Source organism: Schistocerca serialis, chromosome 4, assembly GCF_023864345.2.
Source record: "Schistocerca serialis cubense isolate TAMUIC-IGC-003099 chromosome 4, iqSchSeri2.2, whole genome shotgun sequence".
Lineage (NCBI taxonomy): Eukaryota > Metazoa > Arthropoda > Insecta > Orthoptera > Acrididae > Schistocerca > Schistocerca serialis.
Window position 1 is genome coordinate 149,250,218 of NC_064641.1, and position 24,257 is coordinate 149,274,474.

At 41.2% G+C, this 24,257-nt stretch overlaps 1 protein-coding gene across 1 annotated transcript in view; it reads right to left on the bottom strand.

Moving 5' to 3' along the window:
- LOC126473757 (serine/threonine-protein phosphatase rdgC) overlaps positions 1-24,257 on the bottom strand; it is a 1,849,640-nt gene that overhangs the window by 412,782 nt on the left and 1,412,601 nt on the right. The window contains exon 9 of the mRNA XM_050101014.1: positions 21,416-21,452. Within this exon, the coding sequence (XP_049956971.1) occupies positions 21,416-21,452 (37 nt within the window). The remainder of the gene's footprint in view (positions 1-21,415; positions 21,453-24,257) is intronic.

Here is a 24,257-nt window from a genome sequence, read left to right on the forward strand (position 1 = left end):
TAGTTAAAAAAATATGGAAAGAAAGCTTTTTTATAACAGTATCTGTACAATATTCCTTCTTGTTTTAGGTGTGTGAAGAATGTACCCTGTACGTTTCGCTGTACCATTTTGTCCAGCTATAAACGAATTAGTTAACAGAATATGGAAAGAAAGCTTTTCTATAACAGCATCTGTACAATATTCCTTCGTGTTTTGGGTGTGTGAAGAATGTACCCTGTACGTTTCGCTGTACCATTTTGTTACAGCCTTGAACAATGACTGATTGTGCCACTTGTTAGTAAGTGTAAAGCAGATCCTGCAGGAATACTTCGATCTCCGCTGATGCAAGCATAAATCTTCAGAGGGTGTAACGACTGTACTCCAGAAGCACTGTCCGCAGCTCGTGGTCGTGCGGTAGGGTTCTCGCTTCCCACGTCCGGGTTCCTGGGTTCGATTCCCGGCGGGGTCAGGGATTTTCTCTGCCTCGTGATGACTGGGTGTTGTGTGATGTCCTTAGGTTAGTTAGATTTAAGTATTTCTAAGTTCTAGGGGACTGATGACCATAGATGTTAAGTCCCATAGTGCTCAGAGCCATTTGAACCATCCAGAAGCACCCGTGTAGCCAATTCAGTTAACGAGTCATCGATATTCACTCTAAGATATAAAAAATGGCGCACCAAACGAGCTTTACAGACTGGTCACAAATTGGTCTTAATACAGGTATCGACGGAAAATTCAAAATTGTAAACTTTGATGGCCGATTGGTGGATGTGAACGCTGCAGTATGATTTGATCGGGCAGCCGGGAAGCATACGAGGCAGGGGTCAGGTCGATGCCAGGGCACAAAGACGTATGCCTCGCAGAAAGCCACGTGAACAATACAGTCAAATATCAGCATTTGAGAGAGGACGTTGCAAGAACCCCCTTACTCGTACTAAACCTCCAGAAAGGTCTCAGTTTAGCCCGTGAGTTCGTAAATGGTGGTATAAGGGGCGTACAGTACAAGTGGCCACTCTTGCCAACCTGAGGTTTGCGATAACCAAGCCATTCCGTCCTTGAACAGACTTAATGAACAGCCACGTAGGAATTCTTCACACCTGTCACGTGAAGATGCTCTCGGAATCTTATGTCCCCTTACAGAGTCATAGCAGCGCCGTCAGATTCTGAAAGTGCAGTATTACTGTCTGTGTTGCACGTAATGACGTGGAAACAATTTTTTTGCTGATAATTTTTACGCGGGATGCCATTATACTGTTTTTATTTAAGAAACACCGTAAAATTTACTTGTTATCACTGATTACAAGCTAACGTTTAACACTACGAAAGGATGGTTTTTCGCATGAGTAGATCGAAAGGCGTCCTACCGACAACTGCCGACTGTGATGCACGGTCTGTAACTTCAGCGTACAATCGGCATGGTTCGTATTACTAATATCAACGTTTATTGGCATTGTAAAATTACTGAAAGATAGTATTGATGACCCGTAGCCTCTTTCTAATATCTGAGTGGCAAAAGACAAATTATGTTAGTAAATATTAGTTAATAACAATGACCGCCTGCTTAGCTGGGTGTTAATGTGTTCATCTACCACTTAGCGGGCCCGGGTTCGATTCCCGGCCGGGTTGGAAATTTTCTTTGCTTGTGGACTGGATATTGTTTTGTTATCACCGTCCTGCAAGTCACCCAATGTGGCGTCACCTGAAATAAGACTTGCACCTGGTGGCCAATCTTCCCCGGGTGGGGCCTCCCAGCCATCAGTGCCACAGGACCTTATCTTTATTAATAACAATTATTCGATTCTCACCAGAATAAATGTACCTTCCCTACGTACCTCTTTGATGATGTCATGAGCGATTTCTGCGTGGGTGCCTCATCCAACTGGCTCCAAAAGCGCCAGAAGGCCAACCGTCTCTGCTAGCTAGTGTGGGGACCTACCGCTCACTTCTTACTCCGTACTTACTGCAGCGGCAGCGCTGGTACATTCACTTCACGTGTGCCAAACAGTAAAACTGGGAATAAAGCAAAATCACTTTTATATGCATATAATGTGTGGTTGGGCTCAAAGAGGCCAGATGGAATAAGCGTCAAATCGCTCGACAACTAAGAGCGATGCCACCATTCGATGATGTTCGCAGGGATGGGTGAACTATGGCCAAAAATAGCTTCTAGATGGAAGCGGTCGGCCTAGAGAGATGACAGAACGAGAGGACGAGCGATCGTCAGAGAGGCTCTCAGAGCTAAATTCATTTATTACTGTCATCCATCCGACGTACAACTAGTACTTCAATGATCACAATGACTACTAATAGGAGGCTCACAGAAAGGTGGTGAGCTCAAGGTTCCCGTTGCGTCAACTACCATTGACCTCTGTACACCGAAGATCCAGTTTGCAGTGGTATCCGGCACATTCAGCCTGGAATCTTATAGACTGGTGTAGAATAGTCTCCAGTGATGAGCCCTGATGAGTATCGAAGACCTGTCTGGAGACGCCCCAGACAGCAGTGAAAAAAATGGCTCTGAGCACTATGGGACTTAACATCTTAGGTCATCAGTCCCCTAGAACTTAGAACTACTTAAACCTAACTAACCTAAGGACATCACACAACACCCAGCCATCACGAGGCAGAGAAAATCCCTGACCCCGCCGGGAATCGAACCCGGGAACCCGGGCGTGGGAAGCGAGAACGCTACCGCACGACCACGAGATGCGGGCGACAGCAGTGATATACCTACCTTAACCTCGCGTACCATACTGCCTGACAACCAGGAGTGATGGTCTATGGTGCCATTTCATTTCATAGCAGGTTCCCTTTGGTTGCCAGCCGTGACACCCTTACAGCACACCGCTACGCTGACGCTATTCAACGCCACGTTTTGTTGGCCTTCACATTGAGCCGAACTGGGATTACATTTCAGCAAGATAATTCTCGTCCTTACGCAGTGAGAGTTTCTACTGCTTGTGTTCGTGCTTGACAAATCCTACCTTGTCCACCAAGATCACCGGATCTCTCGCCAGCTGAGATCACTAGGACCACGGCTCTCCAACCAGCTCTTAAATATGACGATCTAACGCACCAGTTGGATAAAATTTGGCACGATACTTCTGAGGAGGACATCTAACAACTCTGAAAGTCAGTGTGAAGCCAGAGGTGGACCAACGTGTTACCGACTTGTTCAATTTGTGAAGCTCCTCTTCTTGAATAAACTATCTAATTTTCCTAAACGTTGTAATCATCCGTTTGTCTGCACACGAACATCACATCCACCAATTTCCGCCCCTCTCGGATAATTCCTTCGTGGTGCTTTTTTCTTTATTTTAGTCTATCAGGGCCTGACTACATCCCATATACGGAACATTTTGAGACAGTTGCTAAGACGCTGCACTCGTAATAAGGAGGACGCCTATTCAAATCCAACTCCAGCCAACCAGATTTATTTAGACTTTCCGTGATTTTCCTTAATCGTTTTAGTTGTATGCTTGGATGGTTCTATTGAACTACCAAGGCCTATTTCCTCACCCATCCTACCACAAATACAGCTCGTATTCCCCATCTAATGGCATCGTCGTCGACGGTAGATTAAAACCAAACTTTTATTTCTTATCCCGTGGCATCTACATTTGGATAGATGATTATCAGCGCATTTCGAGTGTATCGATCCACACAAGTGAGATTTAACGAGACTCCTGGATGAAAGACGGAATTCTTTATTCTTTATTTATTTGCTTAGCTTTCCTTTTGATTTATCAGTCTTCCTCTCTCGTAGAAAATTCCTTATCTCAAATCAGCACTTGCATCCCACATCCTCAATTATTTGTTGGATTCATTCCAGTTATTGTCTTCACCTACAATGTTTACCTTCTCAGCTCCCTCTGGTACCTTGAAAGCTATCCCCTGAAATCTGAACACATGTCGAATTTCCCTGTCCCTTTTTCTTGTCAGTGTTTTCCATACCCTCCTTTTTTCGCCGATTGTACAGAGGATCTCCTCATTTCTTGTTCTATTATTTCACCTAATTTTCAACATTCTTCTTCAGTACCATATTTCAAATGATTCGTGTTTCTTCTTTCCTGGATTTCCCTCAGTCCTTGATTCATTACCATACAATGCTGTTCTACCAACGTACATTCAGAAAAATTTCTTCCTCACACTAAACCCAATGTTTGACACTATCAGACTTCTTTTTGCCAGAAACACCGTTTTTGCCTGAGTTAGTCAGTTTTTTATATCCTCTACGCTTCGTCTGTCATGTGCTATTTTCCTTCGATGGTAGCTGACTTCCTTAACTTCATCTACTTAGTGGTTCCCAATTTTGAAGTTATGTTTCCCTCATTTGTGGTACTGGACGAGGAGGAGATTACTGTTTAATGATACGTCGACAATGAGGTCATTAGAGACGGAGCACAAGCTTCGATTAATGATTGGTGTTTAAGGAAATCGGTAGTGCCCTTTCAAAGCAATTATCCCGAAATTTGCCTGAAGCGATTTAGGTAAATCACGGAAACCTATATCAGGATGGCCGGACGTGGGTTCGAACCGTCATCCTGTAGAATGCGAGTGCGGTGTGCTAACCGCTGTATTTCTGATACTGTTCATAACTTTCACCTTTCACCGGTTCACTCTCACTCTGCCTTATGTCCTCAATACGCTGTTTATTCCATTCTACACGTCCTCTAATTCTTCTTCGCTTTCACTGAAGAGAGCAGTGTCATCATCAAGTCTGATCCTTGGTATTGTTTCCCACTTAATTTTAATCGCACTCTTGAATGTTCCTCTTATTTTCGTCATTGCTTCTTTGGTGCATAGATTGAGCAGTAGGGGCGAAATACTGGTTCCTTGTGTTAGTTCACGCTCTTCTTAATCCAAGCACTTTATTCCTGGTCTTCCATCTTGCTGCTTCCTCTTGGTTGCTGAATTTCTTGTATATCACCCGCGTTTCACTATAGTCTTTCTTTCTTTTATCTCGTCATTTTTAAGAAGTTGCACCACTTTACGTTACCGAACGCCCTTTCCAGGTCGGCGAATCGTACGAAAGTGCCTTGATTTCATCCGAGATACCTCTGTAATTGCTTCAGGTATTATTCTAAACGACAGAGTTCACTGTCTGGTGACCTTACCTGCTCCGGAAAATTGATCGTCATCTAACAAATCCTTAATTTCCTCTTCCACTCTACTTTATACTATTGTTTTCAACAACTTGAATGTATGAAGTGTTAACTTGACTGTACGATGCTGCATTTATCTGCTCTTTCTGTCTTCGAAATTGTGTGAATCTAGTGGTATGTTTCGGGACTCGTAAATTATGCACACTTTATTTAATAATCGTTTGATTTCAGAAATTTCAAAGCAATTTAATCTATCTTTTCTGCCTTATTTGATCGTTTGACTTCCAAAGCTCTGTTGAACTCTGACTTTAATACTGGATCCATTATGTTTTCTATATCGACTCTATCAAGCGATCGGTCAAGTACCCCCGTCCCCTGTCTCTCCCCACTGCCCCCTCGTGGAGGTCTTCGATGTAGTCTTTCCGCTTATCTGCCCTTTCCCTTGCGCAACGATGCCCTGGTATGTAGCATCAAAGCAGTGTAGTCTGTGGGCGGATACGCTCTGCTCACGATGGCCTTTAACCAGCGCTGATTGGCGACTATGTGATGAACTGTTCCCGCGGCCTTTGACATCCCTGTTGCCGTTCGTTTACTGTTGCGAGGCGTGTAATTCGTTTCGTACCCGCTACGGTGTGGGTTGAACGGTTAGAGGCCGGCCCGTGATGAAGTGTGTACTGCCCGTGTGATAGAAATGCGCCTGGCGTTTCAGAAGTGGCGCAGCAGCGAGAAGTGACGTACAACAGCGAAGGGGGGATGGCCGCGTCGCAGTGGCGGCTGCTTCTGCAGACAAAGGCCTGGGGTGCTTCGCTCTTTGTCGGCCATTATCTGGCTGGAACGAGTTGCTGACTGTGTATAACGCACCACGAGAAGGGCTGTGTCTCGACCTTTAACTCACTGTCTCTAACAACAGAGTGGTTTCACGAGGAGCAGGGACGCTAAAACGCCCACGCACTGTACGTCGTCCGTAGCGGTCTGTCTCAACAGGGGTACTTTCTGAAAAAATTTTAATGCAGTGTGAATGCATGATATTGAAAAATTATTATTCATCGGATAATAATTTTTCAATATTATGCATTCACATTGCATTAAAAAATTTTCAGAATTATATATATATATATATATATATATATATATATATATATATATATATATATACTCCCAGATATTTTACAGAAGTAACTGCTACCAGTGTTTGTTCCGCTATAATATAATCATACGATAAAGGATCCTTCTTTCTATATATTCGCAATACATTACATTTGTCCATGTTAAGGGTCAGTTGCCACTCCCTGCACCAAGTGCATATCCGCTGCAGATCTTCCTGCATTTCGCTACAATTTTCTAATGCTGCATCTTCTTTGTATACTACAACATCATCCACGAAAAGCCGCATGGAACTTCCGACACTATCTACTAGGTCATTTACATATACTGTGAAAAGCAATGGTCCCATAACACTCCCCTGTGGCACGCCAGAGGTTGCTTTGTGTTCTGTTTGCTAAAAACTCTTCAATCCAGCCACACAGCTGGTCTGATATTCCGTAGGCTCCTACTTTGTTTATCAGGCGACAGTGCGGAACTGTATCGAACGCCTTCCGGAAGTCAAGGAAAATAGCATCTACCTGGGAGCCTGTATGTAATATTTTCTGGGTCTCATGAACGAATAAAGCGAATTGGGTCTCACACGGTCGCTGTTTCCGGAATCCATGTTGATTCCTACAGAGTAGATTCTGGGTTTACAAAAACGACATGATACGCGAGCAAAATACTTGTTCTAAAATTCTACAGTAGATCGACGTCAGAGATATGGGTCTATAGTTTTGCGCATCTGCTCGACGACCCTTCTTGAAGACTGGGACTACCTGGGCTCTTTTCCAATCATTTGGAACCTTCCGTTCCTCTAGAGACTTGCGGTACACAGCTGTTAGAAGGGAGGCAAGTTCTTTCGCGTATTCTGTGTAGAATCGAATTGGTATCCCGTCAGGTATACCACCGCTCGACCACTCCTGAAGTGCTGTGGCCACATCTTCGTTGGACGTCGAGTCAGCTGCTTCCCTCCCTCAGCCACAACGAATTTCAAAAGAGCCAGTCTTTTCCAATTCTGTAATCATATTCTCTGGAACCTTAGCAGACATGAGACCAATGCCTTTTGTCATATCCTTGAGTGTCCGGACCTTCTGCAGGGCTACTGGCGCGTAGTCACCGTTTTTGTAGTAGAGCTCAACCAGCAGCGATCCTTCATGGAGACAGTCATAATGAACACCTCGGACGCAAACTGAGAAAGAGCCGTGCTGGTGCGCATATTATGACATTTCGTCTTGCGTCAATAACTTTCTGATTAGATTTGACATCATTCTGAGCTGCCGTTTCCCTTCTAGCGTGCTTTGAAACTGTAACTTTAATCATGGACACCTTGTGCTTTTATAATTCGTCTCCTTTTGTTGAATTCGCTGCGTTCAAATGAAACAGTACCTTGTAAATACTTGCCGGGACTATTTCTACATTGACGATCGAGTATTTTTTTATCACACGACGGACATTTTGAAAATACCGATGCCAATTGTATAGGGCTCCCTTTGTCCCAGTTTGTCTCCAGGCCTCAGGAGCGAATACCTCACGACTTCGCAACTGAACATTTGATGTTTCTGTAGGCATGTGGAAGCAACGTTCGTTGGGTGACACAACACGATCTTTGGTTAGGCTGGTTTATTTATCATCTGAATCCGCACCACCTTTGATTATACAATTGGTAATCTACGTCGCGAGGGATGAGTACCTCTTCCTTATATGTTAACACTTTGCCGTCCGCACGTTTCGTACAAATTTATTCGCTTGGCACCGGCAGCGTTAATTCGGATTACTTGGCTTGTCGGCGGCCGCATGTCACCTTTCCGTTGATGACAAGCTTCAAACACATTTACTTTTGCGAGCTTTAATTTTTCCGGAAATCCTCTATTTTGCCGTATCGTTCCACAAACTTTAATTTTTTTTTTTCAAGCAACTTCTCTGCAAGTCCTACACTGTTATAATAATTATCCATGTAGAGGTGATGCCACTTTCCATAAGAAGGTGTCAATAGTCCATCACTGTTTTTGTTAAATGTTGTCCAGCGCCCGAATATGTCTTGAATGAGGAAATGTATCCCGTACTCGAATCACACAGTATCCGAATGAGTATGCAATATTTCGTAATTTTCGACGGATTATAAACTTTAAAATTTAACTTTCCACGCCACGTTACCATTCCTTCAACAGTTGAGATGTTTTGACTTAGATTAAACGTTTCTTTAAACTGTTTGGAAAAATAATCAATTACGAATAGCTCTTTGAAAAACCGGTCGGCATTATCCGGTTTATTGTTATTGTAAAGAAAAATGTAAAAATGATAATTTTTGTCTGACTCGTTTTGCGAAATATCGGTATGTCTATCAACGGATTCATTGACCAGTAGTCATCTATCCTAGCGTTTTTTACAGTTCCCATAAGGATAGCAAGCCCAAACCATTTTCTAAGTTCGGGCCCTGTAATGTCGACAAATTTCACATTTTTTATCCACTTTCCTTTTATTACAATTTTGACTGTAATACTTGTTGGTTTCGTTGCTAATATAGTCAGATAGATCGTTCCCATTATACACTTCTACGACAACCACGACACTCTGTGTATCTTCGGGAAATATGTGTGGACACGGAGATCCTCCAAATTTATTATTGGTCCTCAGTAAATCATAGTCTGTCTCCTTCGTCTGATTCATCCGAATCAGTTAGCAACTGTAGCGTTCGCCGGATTCTTCTTGGACGCTATCGTCCGACGATTCTGCTTCACTTTCATTTTTTTGATATCCAATGTCTTCTTCCCAACCGGCCAAATCGTCCGGAACGTAAGGCAAGACGTCCGCGCATTCATTGTAAATAATCGTATCGTCTCTTTCGTCTGCCATGATGAAAGTGCACAAGTACTTATAAAAACAAAAATCTTGTTGACGTGTGTAACATATTGTTACGTAAACAAAACACCAACAGAATGAAAAAGATACCTATGTGATGTCACCGGCCACTGCGCGATACTTCGCTCGCGACACCACTGTGGTGTCGCCGAACGGCAAAGTGTTGATAAAAACATACTTTGATGTCACTAATGTTTCATTAAACAATGCTGCCACTCAGACCTCAATACGCACCAAAATACTAACACCACCATACAAGCCTTACAAAGTATGTTAGGTGGCCATATGTAGTTAGCTATCATCCAACACCTAAATTCCCCGTTTTATCGTAACTTCCTTACTAACGAGTGTTTGAAATGTGCGCCGGCCGGTGTGGCCGTGCGGTTCTAAGCGCGTCAGTTTGGAACCGCGTGACCGCCACGGTCGCAGGTTCGAATCCTGCCTCGGGCATGGATGTGTGTGATGTCCTTAGGTTAGTTAGGTTTAAGTAGTTCTAAGTTCTAGGGGACTGATGACCTCAGTAGTTAAGTCCCATAGTGCTCAGAGCCATTTGAACCATTTTTTTGAAATGTGCACCAGTATTCTAAACAAGGCTAACAATCGCAAGTATATTACAAATTAGATCTTATACTTAAAAAACACAATCGCACCGCAACAGCCATTTTCATCATAGGTATATGAACATCAAAATTAGTCCCTCGTGAGTTGTGTCTGATATAGTATAGTATAGTATATCCAATTCAGCCTTCAATGTCAAGCACACCTGAGATGTTACTGGGACAAGGACGGTTGCAGATAAAGAAAGCAGCTGGTCCTAGCAGGTAAGAATGTAACGGAATTTTCTTTATTTATTTATTGTTCCGTGGGACCAAATTAAGGAGAAGTCTCCATGGTCATGGGACGAGTCAATACATGAAATTATAACACGATAGTAGAAACAGATAAAATGAAATACAAGAAACGTATTCAGGCGACAATTCGTAAGTTTAAATAAAGAAAATCAACAATGTAACACTGGAATTTGCTTAATTTTTCAGCTCTTCCAGGAGCTCCTCGACAGAATAGGAGTGATCCATGAGGAAACTCTTCAGTTTAGACTTAAAGCGTTTGGGCTACTGCTAAAATTTTTGAGTTCTTGTGGTAGCTTATTGAAAATGGATGCAGCAGAATAGTACACTCCTTTCTGCACAAGAGTCAAGGAAGTCCATTCCACATGCATATTTGATTTCTGCATAGTATTAACTGAGTGAAAGCTGCTAACTCTTGGAAATAAGCTAATATTGCGAACAACAAACGACATTAAAGAAAATATATACTGTGAGGGCAATGTCAAAATTTCCAGACTATTGAATAGGGGTCGACAAGAGGTTCTCCAACTTACACCACATACAGCTCGAACAGCCCGTTTTTAGCCAAAAATACCCTTTTTGAATCAGAAGAATTACCCCAAAAAATAATACCATATGACGTAAGCGTATGTAAATATGCGAAGTAGACAACTTTTCGTGTTGTAATATCACTTATATCAAATACTGTTCTAATGGTAAATAAAGCAGCATTTAGTTTCGGAACAAGACCCTGAACATGGGCTTTCCACAACAGCTTTATCCGAACGCCTATGAACTTGAACTGTTCCGTATCGCTTATAAATGCCCATTCTGTCTGATCAAAATATCAGTTCTTGTTGAATTGTGAATTATAAACTGTAAAAACTGAGTCTTACTGTGATTTAGCATCAAATTATTTTCCACAAGCCACAAAATTATTTAATGAACTACATTATTTGGTAATGCCGGCCATCGTGCCGGTGTGGGCGTGGAGGGCCTCCACTTCTAAAATCAAAAAATATTCCGGAAATCTAGAATTTTGATGATTTTTGCCTGTCATCGATATCAATACGGGTAATATATCGCAATATGTGACATAAATGGAAGTATCTTTCTTCTGTATTGACTTGGGAGCTTAAATGTTTTACACCGCCAACGAACTGTAGGCTGTAGTAGGTGGCATAAATTTCAACATGGTATACCTAACTGTTCCTGAGAGAAAGGAAACTTAAGAAATGGACTGACAGACAGATTGTCGGATAGCATGACAAATTTTTTTTTTTTGTCTGTGGTACGAGGTGTGACGAAAAATACGCTAAATAATTTTGTTAGACGAAAATAATATCCGTACATGGAACTTGATTTAATCCCTTTAAAATTACTGTCATGCACTTACCCCAATGTTGTATCCATGACTGGAAGTTTTTCTGGAAAGCATCTTTTGGAAAGGTGTTCAGCTACAGAGGCGGTGTCGAAGGATTTTCCTTTATGAACGGTTTTAATTTTTTGGATGAGCCAGAAGTTTCATGGTGCTACATCTGGTGGGTAGGGCGATTGTGGACCGAGAGCTACACTTTTCCGTCCAAAAACTCGCAAATCAAAAGTGTGGTGTGGCACGGCGCTTTGTCGTGATGGACGCTATTGGCCCATTTATCTCGTCTCTTTCTTTGTACATCGTTCTACACACGTTGCATAACTCCCTTATAAAATTTTGCAGTCGCTCCCCTTGGACTTCGATATTCGATCGTGACTGCCGTGTCTTTTTCGGGCGAGGATATTCACCGGTTTTCCATTAAGAACTCTGAATTTTCGTCTCAGGATCATACCCATAGAGCAAAGCTTCATCTCCATTCACAATTTTGGAAATTAAGAACGGATCTGAACAAAGATGATCCTTCAACTTCTTGCAAACTGACACCCGACTTTCCTTCTGTTGATCACACAGAAATCTGGGAACAAATTTTGCACTCACTCGTCTCATTTGCAAATTGTCGATTAAAATGCTTTGCTGTGATTCGTACGAGGTGATGAGTTTTTCGGAAAGCTCTCAAATAGTTATTCGCCTGGATCAACGAACAAATTTTGCCATATTTGGCATGTTTCCTTCTGTTTTTGAGATTAATGAACGTCCCAAACTTTTTTCATTTTCTAGCAACTCGCTTTCGCCTTTAAATCGCTCGTACCAGTTGTAAAGAATCTTCAGAATTGCAGCATTATCGCCATACACCAATTTCAACATTTCACGAGTTCGCTTTGGAAGTATTTAGGAATTACAAACAGAACTTAACGCTGACTCATTGTTCGAAATCCATGGTGCACACTCTAGTATCTCTGAAAGTTGACTGACAAGGAAGGACATGTTCCTACTTGACGCTGCCTGACTAAACGGATCGGATTATCGGAAAAACTAAATCAAATGGTTACATCGTCAGCATCTGATAGTAAAATGTTCATTCACCTTATTTTTTGATCACCCCTCCTGTAATTGAAAATTAACAATTACAACTACATTACAGGTACATTAATTGTATTGTAAAATCTGTGACATAAATAGCCGTATCTTCTGGCAGCATTGACTTAGATGCTTTAGTTTCTTACACATCCAAAGGACTATACAGCTTAGTACATGATAAAAATATCTAGTTTATACATCTACCTGCTCCTGAGAGAAAGGCATACAGCAAATTGATACTATAGGGGTTGCGTTATTAGCGACAAAAAAAAAAAAAAAAAGAAAAAAAAAAAAAAAAAAAAAAAAAAAAAAAAAAAGAATCATCTCTTCATCCTGATGCGTGAACGAATTATTTGATAGGAAACTGACTTTTTTACTTCCTTGCAACATCAAACTCAACGGTATTTCAACATGCAGTTTCGTTTTTGGACTAGTCAGTGGTTTACATTCATCTGCCTAAATGAATATGCTGAAACGATGACGTTACAACCCAATAGAAACCTAATTGAGTCGCCATTTGCAGTATGTGGATTTAGACAGTCTAATGGTAACCACTGGCGTATCTAATCAGGTAACAGGACTCAGCAATATTTTTGTGAGTGTCATTTTGTTGCAAGAAAATAAAGAAAGAAAATTAGTCGCCTCTACGCGTTACGTTTTTCCAAGACTGAGATTTGACATCTCATTTTTGTTTATTTGAGCAGTGTCACCAAGAGGAGTAAAGGACATATCTGCCAAACACGTGCGACTTCGTGCATGATGGTTCTTGCTTTGGTTCTTTGTTGGCCCTTACATCTATAATCGAACGTCGGAAGTGTCGCTAGTTACCACGCAGTCTCTACGTATGAATGATTGCACTGCCATGATAATATTAATCACTGATCGCTTACATTTTTTCGGTGTCTTGTGCCTTCACATGATATGTATCTTGGTTGTTATGTATCAGCCCTCATTTTGAATGTGTTTTCCTGCCAATTTTCGATTCTACTTGCATGCAGTAAACTCCTGTACAATCCGAAGACATCAATTTCTTGTCACGCACAGACAAACGCACTTACTTAGATATGCTTGCGTATTTATTACTTGGACAGTTCGTCCCGAGCAGTAAAATTGCATAGATTTACTACCTCTGTTCCGGGCAACGTTTTCGGAGGTTGTTACTCACTGTTAAGATATTTGCAGCAATTAAAAACTCTGTGCCACATATTTCCAATGGAGATTCGCGCATGACGTAGATTGTGTTAGTACTAATTAGAAGAAAACTGAGATTTATGGGAAAATGTGGATTATTCAGTAGAGTACGAAGTAGCAGGAAAAAAATCAACAGAAATATCAGTCGGTCTCTACAGCACCATGTCGCCAGAGAGTCTCTAAAGCCATTTAAGAAGTTGCTGGCACACACACACACATACACACACATGCACGCACACGCAGAGAGAGAGACAGAGAGAGGGATGGATGTGGGGGGGGGGGGGGGGTGTAGAAGTGGCGGGAGATGGAAGGGGGGGGAGGAGGAGGGGCGGCCGCATAATGTACAACGCAGCTGTAGCTCCAATCTCTGTGATAAACTGCTGATGCAGTATGCTAGCTCTGACCATTTACATGTACGTCAGAACAGGAAATACCTGCTTAGTGAACTGTATTCCTCCACAGATGGATGGAAGGTGACGATTTAACCTACTCGATAGCGAGGTCCTTAGGACTCGGATTTGAGAAAGAAGGGGAAGTAAATGGACACCAAGTGGGAAGGAACAACAGAAAATCTCTGGTCTCATATTCCAGAGGACTGAGCTTTCAGTGAGGTTTTCAGTGATTTGCCTAAATTACGTTATTCGAAAACAAAACTAGCCAAACACACGCCAATCGCATAGACGAAACAAATTTATTTAGAGACAAAAAAGAACCACAAAAAAAACAAGTTCTTGTATGGCCATATCTAGGTATTATTACCGAAAACATTACTCGATGTTTGAAAGCTACAAAATTATACATCAGTTACAAAACTACTAACAATTTAAACCGATTTTTGAGACACATACCAGTTAAATCAGAGCCGTTTTCGCAATCAGGAATCTACAAAATTAACCTTGAAGAATGCCCAAAATTTTATATTAGACAAACAGGAAGAAAATTTTGCACACGATTTAAAGAACACACGACAATAAGTGACAATAACCCATTCACATTTGGTGCATGCTTAAAAGGCACCAACCACAAAATACCTACTATGGATGGATCACTTCAAATATTACATAAGCTACAGAAAGGAAAAGTCATGGACGTAACGGAAGAAATTGAAACCTACATATATCTAAAAGATCAGTCATAAAAAGTTTTAAATGAGCAAAAAGACCTGCGAAATGGGAAATTCCTAGACAGCTTTCTACCAGTTCTAGGGCGAAACGTTACAGAAGCATAGATTGTAAAAATATCGATTCACTCATTAATAAATATGACTGTAGTGCGAAACATCACGAAACCATAAAGCAGTTTTTACTAGACTCTCGTGGTTCTTAGTACTATTTCATTAGAATACGGTGATGTAATATATAAGATCTTTGTACCAACTATTCAAAAATGACGTGCTCCTCCAATAACAAAACAAATATTTACAAGTTATTTTAAAGAAATTACCTACAGTCATATTTACACCAATGATGAATGATACTTAAATATAACTGAGAACAAAAGCATATGCAGGTTAAGTAGCAAGCTGTGAGGGCCGGGCGTGAGTCGTGCTTCGGTAGCTCAGATGGTAGAGCACTTGCCCGCGAAAGGCAAAGGTCCCGAGTTCGAGTGTCGGTCGGGCACACAGTTTTAATCTGCCAGGAAGTTTCATATCAGCGCACACTCCGCTGCAGAGTGAAAATCTCATTCTGGAAACATCCCCCAGGCTGTGGCTAAGCCATGTCTCCGCAGTATCCTTTCTTTCAGGAGTGCTAGTTCTGCAAGGTTCGCAGAAGAGCTTCTGTAAAGTTTGGAAGGTAGGACACGAGATACTGGCAGAATTAAAGCTGTGAGGACCGGGCGTGAGTCGTGCTTCGGTAGCTCAGATGGTAGAGCACTTGCCCGCGAAAGGCAAAGGTCCCGAGTTCGAGTCTCGGTCGCGCACACAGTTTTAATCTGCCAGGAAGTTTCATATGAGCGTACACTCCGCTGCAGAGAGAAAATCTCATTCTGGAAACTTCTGTAAAATAATTATAATCTTCCTAATGTTAAGTACGTTGTATATAAGAGCTGTACAACAACTGCTCGAAAGTAACGTGCTCCTAAAATAACGTGAGCACCTAGAACTAATTTATGAGCATAACATGATGTCATAGGAGCAACGACATATATGACATAATCTGTTACCAAAAAATCATCCATGAAGTAAGTTATAATGCCCCTAGTATATCTACAGATATGACTCGTTCATACACCAAAATCACAAGTGTCACTAATGTATCCAATGTGTGAAACTTCCGTTTTAGGTACTTGAGAATGGCCTAAGGCCGAAATTCTACAATCTTACAGGAAATAAAGAAAATAGCAGCTGAAGGCTTCAAGAAATCATTCAAAAAAGTAACAGACATTCAATTATTTATTTTATTTAGCGTAGGACAATGCACATCATTTTGTGCTTCTTACAAAAGACAGAACTGTAACTATGTAGAACAAAAATGTTCCAAAGGTTACACGGGTCTGTGTATATTCTCACTCAGTCTTTATATATCCTCACTCAGTTTCTAGACGGTTTACCACTACCGCCACTTATGGTATATATGAAGAAACAAATCATTATGAGGTAAAGTCTACATCTACATCTACGTCCGTACTCCGCAAGCCACCTGACTGTGTGTGGCGGAGGGTACCTAGAGTACCTCAATCTGTTCTCCCTTCTATTCCAGTCTCGTATTGTTCGTGGAAAGAAAGATTGTCGGTAAGCCTCTGTGTGGACTTTGATCTCTCTGAATTTATCCTTATGGTCTCCTCGTGAGATATACGTAGGAGGGAGCAATATACTGCTTCTCCTCGGTGCAGTTAAGTTCTTAAAACTTCAACAAAAGCCCTTACCGAGCTACTGAGCGTCTCTCTTGCAGTTTTCCACTGGAGTTTATCTATCATCTCCGTAACGCTTTCGCGATTACTAAATGATCCTGTAACGAAGTGCGCTGCTCTCCCTTGGATCTTCTCTATCTCTTCTATCAACTCTATCTGGTCGGATTCCACACCGGTGAGCACTACTCAAGCAGTGGGCGAACAGTTCTACTGTAACGTACTTCCTTTGTTTTCAGACTGCATTTCCTTAGGGTTCTTCCAATGAATCTCAGTTTGGCATCTGCTTTACCAACGATTAATTTTATATGGTCATTCCATTTCAAATCGCTCCTAATGCCTACTCCCAGATAATTTATGGAATAACTGCTTCCAGTTGCTGACCTGCTATATTGTAGCTAAATGATAAAGGATATTTCCTTCTATGTATCCGCAGCACATTACACTTTTCTACATTGAGATCAATTGCCATTCCAGGCACCTTGCGTCAGTTCTTTGCAGATCCTCCTGCATTTCAGTACAATTTTACATTGTTACAACCTCTCGATATACAACAGCATCATTCGCAAAAGCCTCAGTGAACTTCCGATGTTATCCACTAGGTCATTTATATATATTTTGAATAGCAACGGTTCTACGACACTCCCCTGCGGCACACCTAAAATTACTCTTACTTCGGAAGACTTCTCTCCATTGAGAATGACATGCTGCGTTCTGTTATCTAGGAACTCTTCAATCCAATCACACAATTGGTCTGATTGTCCATACTTTGTTCATTAAACGACTGTGGGGAACTGTATCAAACGCCTTGCGGAAGTTAAGAAACACGGCATCTACCGGGGATTGGTTGGTTTGGGGAAGGAGACCAGACAGCGTGGTCATCGGTCTCATCGGATTAGGGAAGGATGGGGAAGGAAGTCGGCCGTGCCCTTTCAGAGGAACCATCCCGGCATTTGCCTGGAGTGATTTAGGGAAATCACGGAAAACCTAAATCAGGATGGCCGGACGCGGGATTGAACCGTCGTCCTTCCGAATGCGAGTCCAGTGTGTAACCACTGCGCCACCTCGCTCGGTCATCTACCGGGGAACCCGTGTTTATGGCCCTCTGAGTCTCGTGAACGAATAGAGCGAGCTGGGTTTCACACGATCGTCTTTCTCGAAACCCATGCTGATTCCTACAGAGTAGATTTCTAGTCTCCAGAAAAGTCATTATACTCGAACATAATACGTGTTCCAAAATTCTACAACTGATCGACGTTAGAGATATAAGTCTATAGTTCTGCATATCTGTTCGACGTCCCTTCTTGAAAACGGAGATGACCTGTGCCCTTTCCCAATCTTTTGGAACGCTACGCTGTTCTAGAGACCTACGGTACACCGCTGCAAGAAGGGGGGCAAGTTCCTTCGCGTGCTCTGTGTAAAATCTAACTGGTATCCCATCAGGTCCAGCGGCCTTTACTCTTTTAAGCGATTTTAATTGTTTTTCTGTCTCTCTGTCATCTATCTCGATATCTACCATTTTGTAATCTGTGCGACAATAAAGAGAAGGAACTACAGTGCAGACTTCCTCTGTGAAACAGCTTTGGAAAAAGACATTTAGTATTTCGGCCTTTAGTTTGTCATCATCTGTTTCAGTACCATTTTGGTCACAGAGTGTCTGGACATTTTGTTTTGGTTCACCTACCGCTTTGACATAAGACCAAAATTTCTTAGGATTTTCTGCCATGTCAGTACATAGAACTTTACTTTCGAATTCGTTGAACGATTCTCGCATAGCCCTCCTCACACTACATTTCGCTTCGTGTTTTTTTGTTTGTATGCAAGGCTTTGGCTATGTTTATGTTTGCTGTGAAGTTCCCTTTGCTTCCGTTGCATTTTTGCAACTCGGTTGTTGTACCAAGGTGGCTCTTTTCCATCTCTTACGATCTTGCTTGGCACATACTCATCTAATGCATATTGTACGATGGTTTTGAACTTTGTCCACTGATCCTCAACACTATCTGTACTTGAGATAATAGTTTTGTGTTGGTCCGTCAAGTACTCTGATATCTACTTTTTGTCACTTTCACTAAACAGAAAAATCTTCCTACCTTTTTTAATATTTCTATTTACGACTGAAATCATCGATACTGGAACCGCTTTATGGTCGCTGATTCCCTGTTCTCCGTTAACTGATTCAAATAGTTCAGGTCTGTTTGCCACCAGAAGTTCTAATGTGTTATCGCCACGATGTAGTTCTCTGTTTAAGTGCTCAGGGTAGTTTTCAGATAACGCACTTAAAAAAATTTCACTGGATTCTTTGTCCCTGCCACCCGTTATTGAGTCGCCCAGTAAATATCTGGCAAATGAGAATCTCCACCCAAAACTATAACATTATCGGCAAATCTACTCGAAATATTTTCCAAATTTTCCTTCAGGTGTTCTGCCACAACAGCTGCTGAGCCAGGGGTCCTATAGAGTCATCCATTTACCATGTCTGAGCCTGTTTTAACCGTGACCTTCACCCAAATTATTATTTTACATTTCGGATCTCCGTCAATTTCCTTCAATACTATTGCACCTTTTATCGCTACAAACACGCCTCCCCCTTCGCTGTCCAGCCTGTCTCTGCGGTATACATTCCAATCTGAGTTTAGAATTTCATTACTGTTTACATCTGGTTTCAGCCAACTTCCCGTCCCTAGTACTATGTGGACATTGTGACCGTTTATGCAACACCCCTAACGTAGAGGTAACGCAGGTTCTACCTTAACTGAGTAAAACTACTAGGAAAACTGCCATAGCCTACCCTTACTTATGAGAGTCTACAATAGCCTACAGTAGTCTTACAATTGTAGTTTTAACGTTTCTTCAGTATCCAGCTCATAAGATATGAACACGAGGTCGGTTTCAGGAACGATTGGATTAAAATAAGGAAGGCAAAACTATATTTACTGCATTTGTAAAGTTGGAGAGAGCTTTCGACGGTAGCAGTGCTAAAACACTGAGAGGAAAAGATTATTTACAAAACTGAAGATCACCAAACTGCAGTCACAAAGGCTACAGGAATCGAAGTGGAAACTGGTAGAGAAGGAAGTGATAAAGTGCTGTAGTCAGTCCCCAATTTTTCCCATCTGTACACTGATCAAGCAGTGAAAGAAACCTAGAAGAAATTCAGGGAGAAAAAAAAATAACTTTGAAGATTTCCTATGACATTCTAATTTTGTCAGAGTCGGCAAAGCATTCTTGAAAGCAGTTGAATGAAATGGATAGTGCCTTGAAAGAGATTATAAGATCAACATCAACAAATCTAAAATAATGGTAACGGACTACAGTCAATTAAAATACGATGATGCTGACTGAATTCAGTTATGGAATGGGAAATGGAAACCTGTACAAGTGTTTTGCTATTCCGTCTGCATAATAAAATGTTGAACAAAGTAAAGTGGATATAAAATGTGTACTGGCAACAGCAAGAAAATCATTTCTGAAAAACAGATAAACAACAGATAAGGAGAGAACAGGAACTTTCGAAATATGGTACTAACGGAGAATACTAAATATCGCATAGAGTAACTGATAAGGGGATACTGAATCGAAATGAGGAAAAACAAATTTTATATCAAAGGCTAGGTAAATGGAGGGATTGGTTGATGCGACACATCCTAAAGAGTCAACGAATAATCAGTTTAGTCATGGAGGGCAGTCTGGGGAGTAAACGTTATAGGGTGAAACCAAGAGAAGAATGTAATAAGCAGGTTCAAATGGGTGTAAACTGCAGCAGTTATTCAGAGATGAAGAAGCCTGCACAGGATACAGTATCGCGGGCAGATGCAACCAACTAGACTTCAGATGAAGACCACAATCACAACAATGAACTACCTCGTAGACTGAAGAAGACATTTTCTGAAGAATGTTGCACCATTTGCACGTTCATAGAGTATCTCTTACACGTTTTGGGGGTGGGTGACCGCAGAGACGCACAGCGGGAAATTGAAATAATGAAAGCGGAGAGTTGGGTATATTCATAATGCTGGAATGCTGCGATGATTACATTCCCTATTAAAGAGGCGATGTGGCTCTTTGTAGAGCTCTCCGCTGTGTTTATACAAGTCTCGGAGAGCTGAGAGTGGTGAAAACAATATTTCCATTGTGGCTGCTTAAGAAGGTATTGCCAATTGCGGCATTTGTATAAAAACCAAAATGATCCTCACCAAAATTATTGTAGGAAAGAGATTGGAGTAGTTTTTATCTTTCTTCCTGTACAATATGCCAGCAGGAAATGACAGCACGACTTCCTGCGTGTGATTAACTTTTAGACTGGTTTGGTGATAGATTGGGGGAGGGGACCAAAAGGAAGGTCGTCGGTCACATCGGATTACAAAAGGATGAAGAAGGAAGTGCCCTTTCAAAGGAACCATCCCGGCATTTGACTGGTGCGATTTAGGGAAATCACAGAAAACCTAAATCAGGATGGCCAGTCCCAGGCTTGAACTGTCGTCCTCGCGAATGCGAGTCCAGTGTACTTACCACAGCGCCAGCTCGCTCGGTTAACTTTTAGACGCAAACTAACGGCAATGCTATACACTTCTCTCACATGGCACATGACTCCCAGTTTGAAAGCAGTAGGGCTTTTGCACTGTGAAACAGGGGAAGCAGTCTAGACGAATTGCGATGGAGGCCTTTGGTACACTGGCACTTTTGAAATCGAGAGCACAGATGGTCAAAGTGTTGTCTTTTTATTGTTCTTTGTGTAAGGATAGTAGAATATACAGGTCCTATCCGGTAAATGCAGAATCTATTACTTAACTCCCTTGTGTAAGGTATGCTTTTCAAACACAGCAACAAACAGAATCACAAAACCAGTAATTCTAAAAAATTGAAAACGGAAAATGAATTCTACACAAAAAAAAAAAAAAAAAAAAATACGCAGGCTCTTTTGAACGGAATAATACAGAAGGGCCACAGATCCTTTTCTCAGAAATTGCAAATATTATTACATATTCATAGTATTAAAATCTACGTTCAGAAAACTCTTTCCTAGAGATCTAATTGTAAAAGGTATGTATTAAATACAATCAGTCACTCACCCGATACTTCAGTCTCACTTCTCTGATGAACCCATATCTGGAACAAAGGAAGGAAATCTAATTAGTGTGCTTCAGCATATACTGGTGGCATGGAATACACTACTGTGTGCGCTAAATCTTAGGTATATTCATTCGAGAGAAGAGGAAAGTTATAGCATTTAAACTGGCTTCTCTGGCGAGTACGCAAGTACTGATACTTGTGCTAGCAATTCATTTCATTCACCGAAGTTCTGCAAACATTATATGTTTAGCACTCTTGAGGAGTTTAGTTTGCTGTGGTGAAGATTTTGATGCTATACATTGTATTTGTCATTGTAGTTTCCTTACCTCATCACATTTTCGGTAAGTTTTTAAATACACCTTAAGCCTTTACTGTCAGGTAAGAAGATGTCGTTCTATATGTATATTGGGAATTATTATTTTGGCTTGTTGGTACACGATCCTGCTGAAATTATTTTCCATCGGTTTATTTTTTTACATTTCTTTTTAATTAGCTCTTAAATCTGGTTTGAAACTATTTATTAAAAATGTGAACTCCGTGCAGCCTAAGTTTTGTAATTAAATTTTGTGCACATTTTTGAGCATATAAGCTACAGTTTCTGTATTATCAATCGAACTGAAGCTTGTTTTTTTGTATATATAGTTACTGGACTTACGAGCGAGTTGTGAGTAGCTACAGATCATAAGGATTGACCTAAGGACATATTCTTAGAGTCCTGAAAGAAAACTCTCCAATAAAGAAAATGGTTCAAATGGTTCTGAGCACTATGGGACTGAACTTCTGAGGTCATCAGTCCCCTACAACTTAGAACCACTTAAACCTAACTAACCTAAGGACATCACACACATCCATGCCCGAGGCAGGATTCGGACCTGTGACCGTAGCGGTCGCGCAGTTCCAGACTGTAACGTCTAGAACCGCTCGACCACCCCAGTCGGCTCCAATAAAGATTTTGTTAAGTTCGTCTTACTGTTTCAGACCATGAGTTATCATATACTTGTATAAGTTATCTTGTAGAGTTTCAAATGTATAGAAATATCGATGTGAAAACTGATACCATCTATTCAGAATATGTAATTGAACAGATTCGTATGGAAGTCCTTAATATAGACAAAAAAAAAAAATGGTTGTTGATGCAAAGTTTTCAAACTGTATTACAAAATAATCCCGCAGCCCCACACTCGTAAATAAAAACGACAATGTTTTACCAGAAAAGAAATGTTAACGTAAAGCGATGCCTAACTACCGGAAATTATAGTCTGCAGTAATTTTTAAAAAACTGGCATTCGATCCAGTACGTACTTACACACGAGTGATTACTGGTCGAACTCAATAAACATTTTAAATGTACAAATACGTGTTTGTAGGTACATCTATAAAGCTTATCCGTGAATAGATTGAAAAAATTTGCGTCCACCCATTGTTGCACAAAATTTGAACACCCACTGAGTGCTTTCCAATTCATCCCAAACTAATACTAAAATCAATACATATGGAGTACATGGCATGATTACATGTACAGATAAACTCAAGTGGTTTTGTGGTACCAGGTATGATCTCATGTTGAAACACCCATACTAGTATGCAGTATGGTATTTACGGGCGACAGTGTAGGCACAGTCTCTGGCACGTAGTCGATCAGACGAAAACATTTTTGAGATACACTACTCCCTGGACAGTTCGCACGAGTCACTCGCCCCATCAAGTATCATGCGCCTTCTACTGGAGAGAAATTCGGCGGTCGTATTGGCCAGGGAAACAGTTCCATAACTTTCAGAGTATGTTGAGTTTCATGGCCAGTGTGGGGGCAGGCATTATCCTGTTGGAACAGCTCATCACATTCCTGTTCCAAGAACAGCAGAAGAACTTGTATTAAGTACACTAATACTACGTAAGTCACCTGATGGTGTATGGTGGAGGGTACTTCTGATATCACTAACTGATTCCTCCTTCCCTGTTCAAGTCGGGAAAGACGCGCGGGAAGAATGATTAGCTCTAAAGCACTCTCTCGAAATTTGTATAGTAAACTTCCCACTGATGCACAACGCGTCTCTCATAACGTCTGGCAGTGGTCTTTGCTGAGCATTTATGGCTTCGCTCTCGCACCGACTAAACGATCCCGTGACGAAATTCGCAGCCCTTCGTTGAATATTCTTTATCTCTTCTATCAGTCCTAGTTGGTAAGTGTCTCAGATTGATGTGCAGTATTCAATTATCGCTCGAATAAGCGCCATGTGAGCGACTTTCTTCGGGGATGAGTTACATGTCCTTAAGATCCTTCCTATGACTCTCGGTCTCGCATCTTCCTTTTCGTACTGTTTGTTTTACTCTATGATTCCACTTAATGTCGCTCCGGATAGTTACTCCTAGATATTTTACGGCGGTTACTGTTTCCAGGTAAAAGATGAGTTTTGTTATTTGAGCAGCAAAATAACTGATGATGGCCGAAGTAGCGAGGATATAAAATGTAGACTGGCAGTAGCAAGAAAAGCGCTTCAGAAGAAGCGAAATTTACTAACAACGGATTACAATAGAATTAGGTGTCAGGAATTCTTTTCTGAATGTATTTGTGTGGAGTGCAGCCATGAATGGAAGTGAAACATGGACAATAAACAGTTTAAACAAGAAGATAAAAAAACATTTGAAATGTGGCGATACTGAGCAATGCTGAAGATTAGATGTGTAGATCACGTAACTAATGAGGAGATACTGAGTAGAATTGGAAAGAAGAGGAATTTCTGGTACAACTTGACTAGAAGAAGGGATCGGTTGGTAAGACACGTTCTGAGCCACCAAGGGATCACCAATTTAGTAATGGAGGGAAATTTGGGGAGCAAAAAT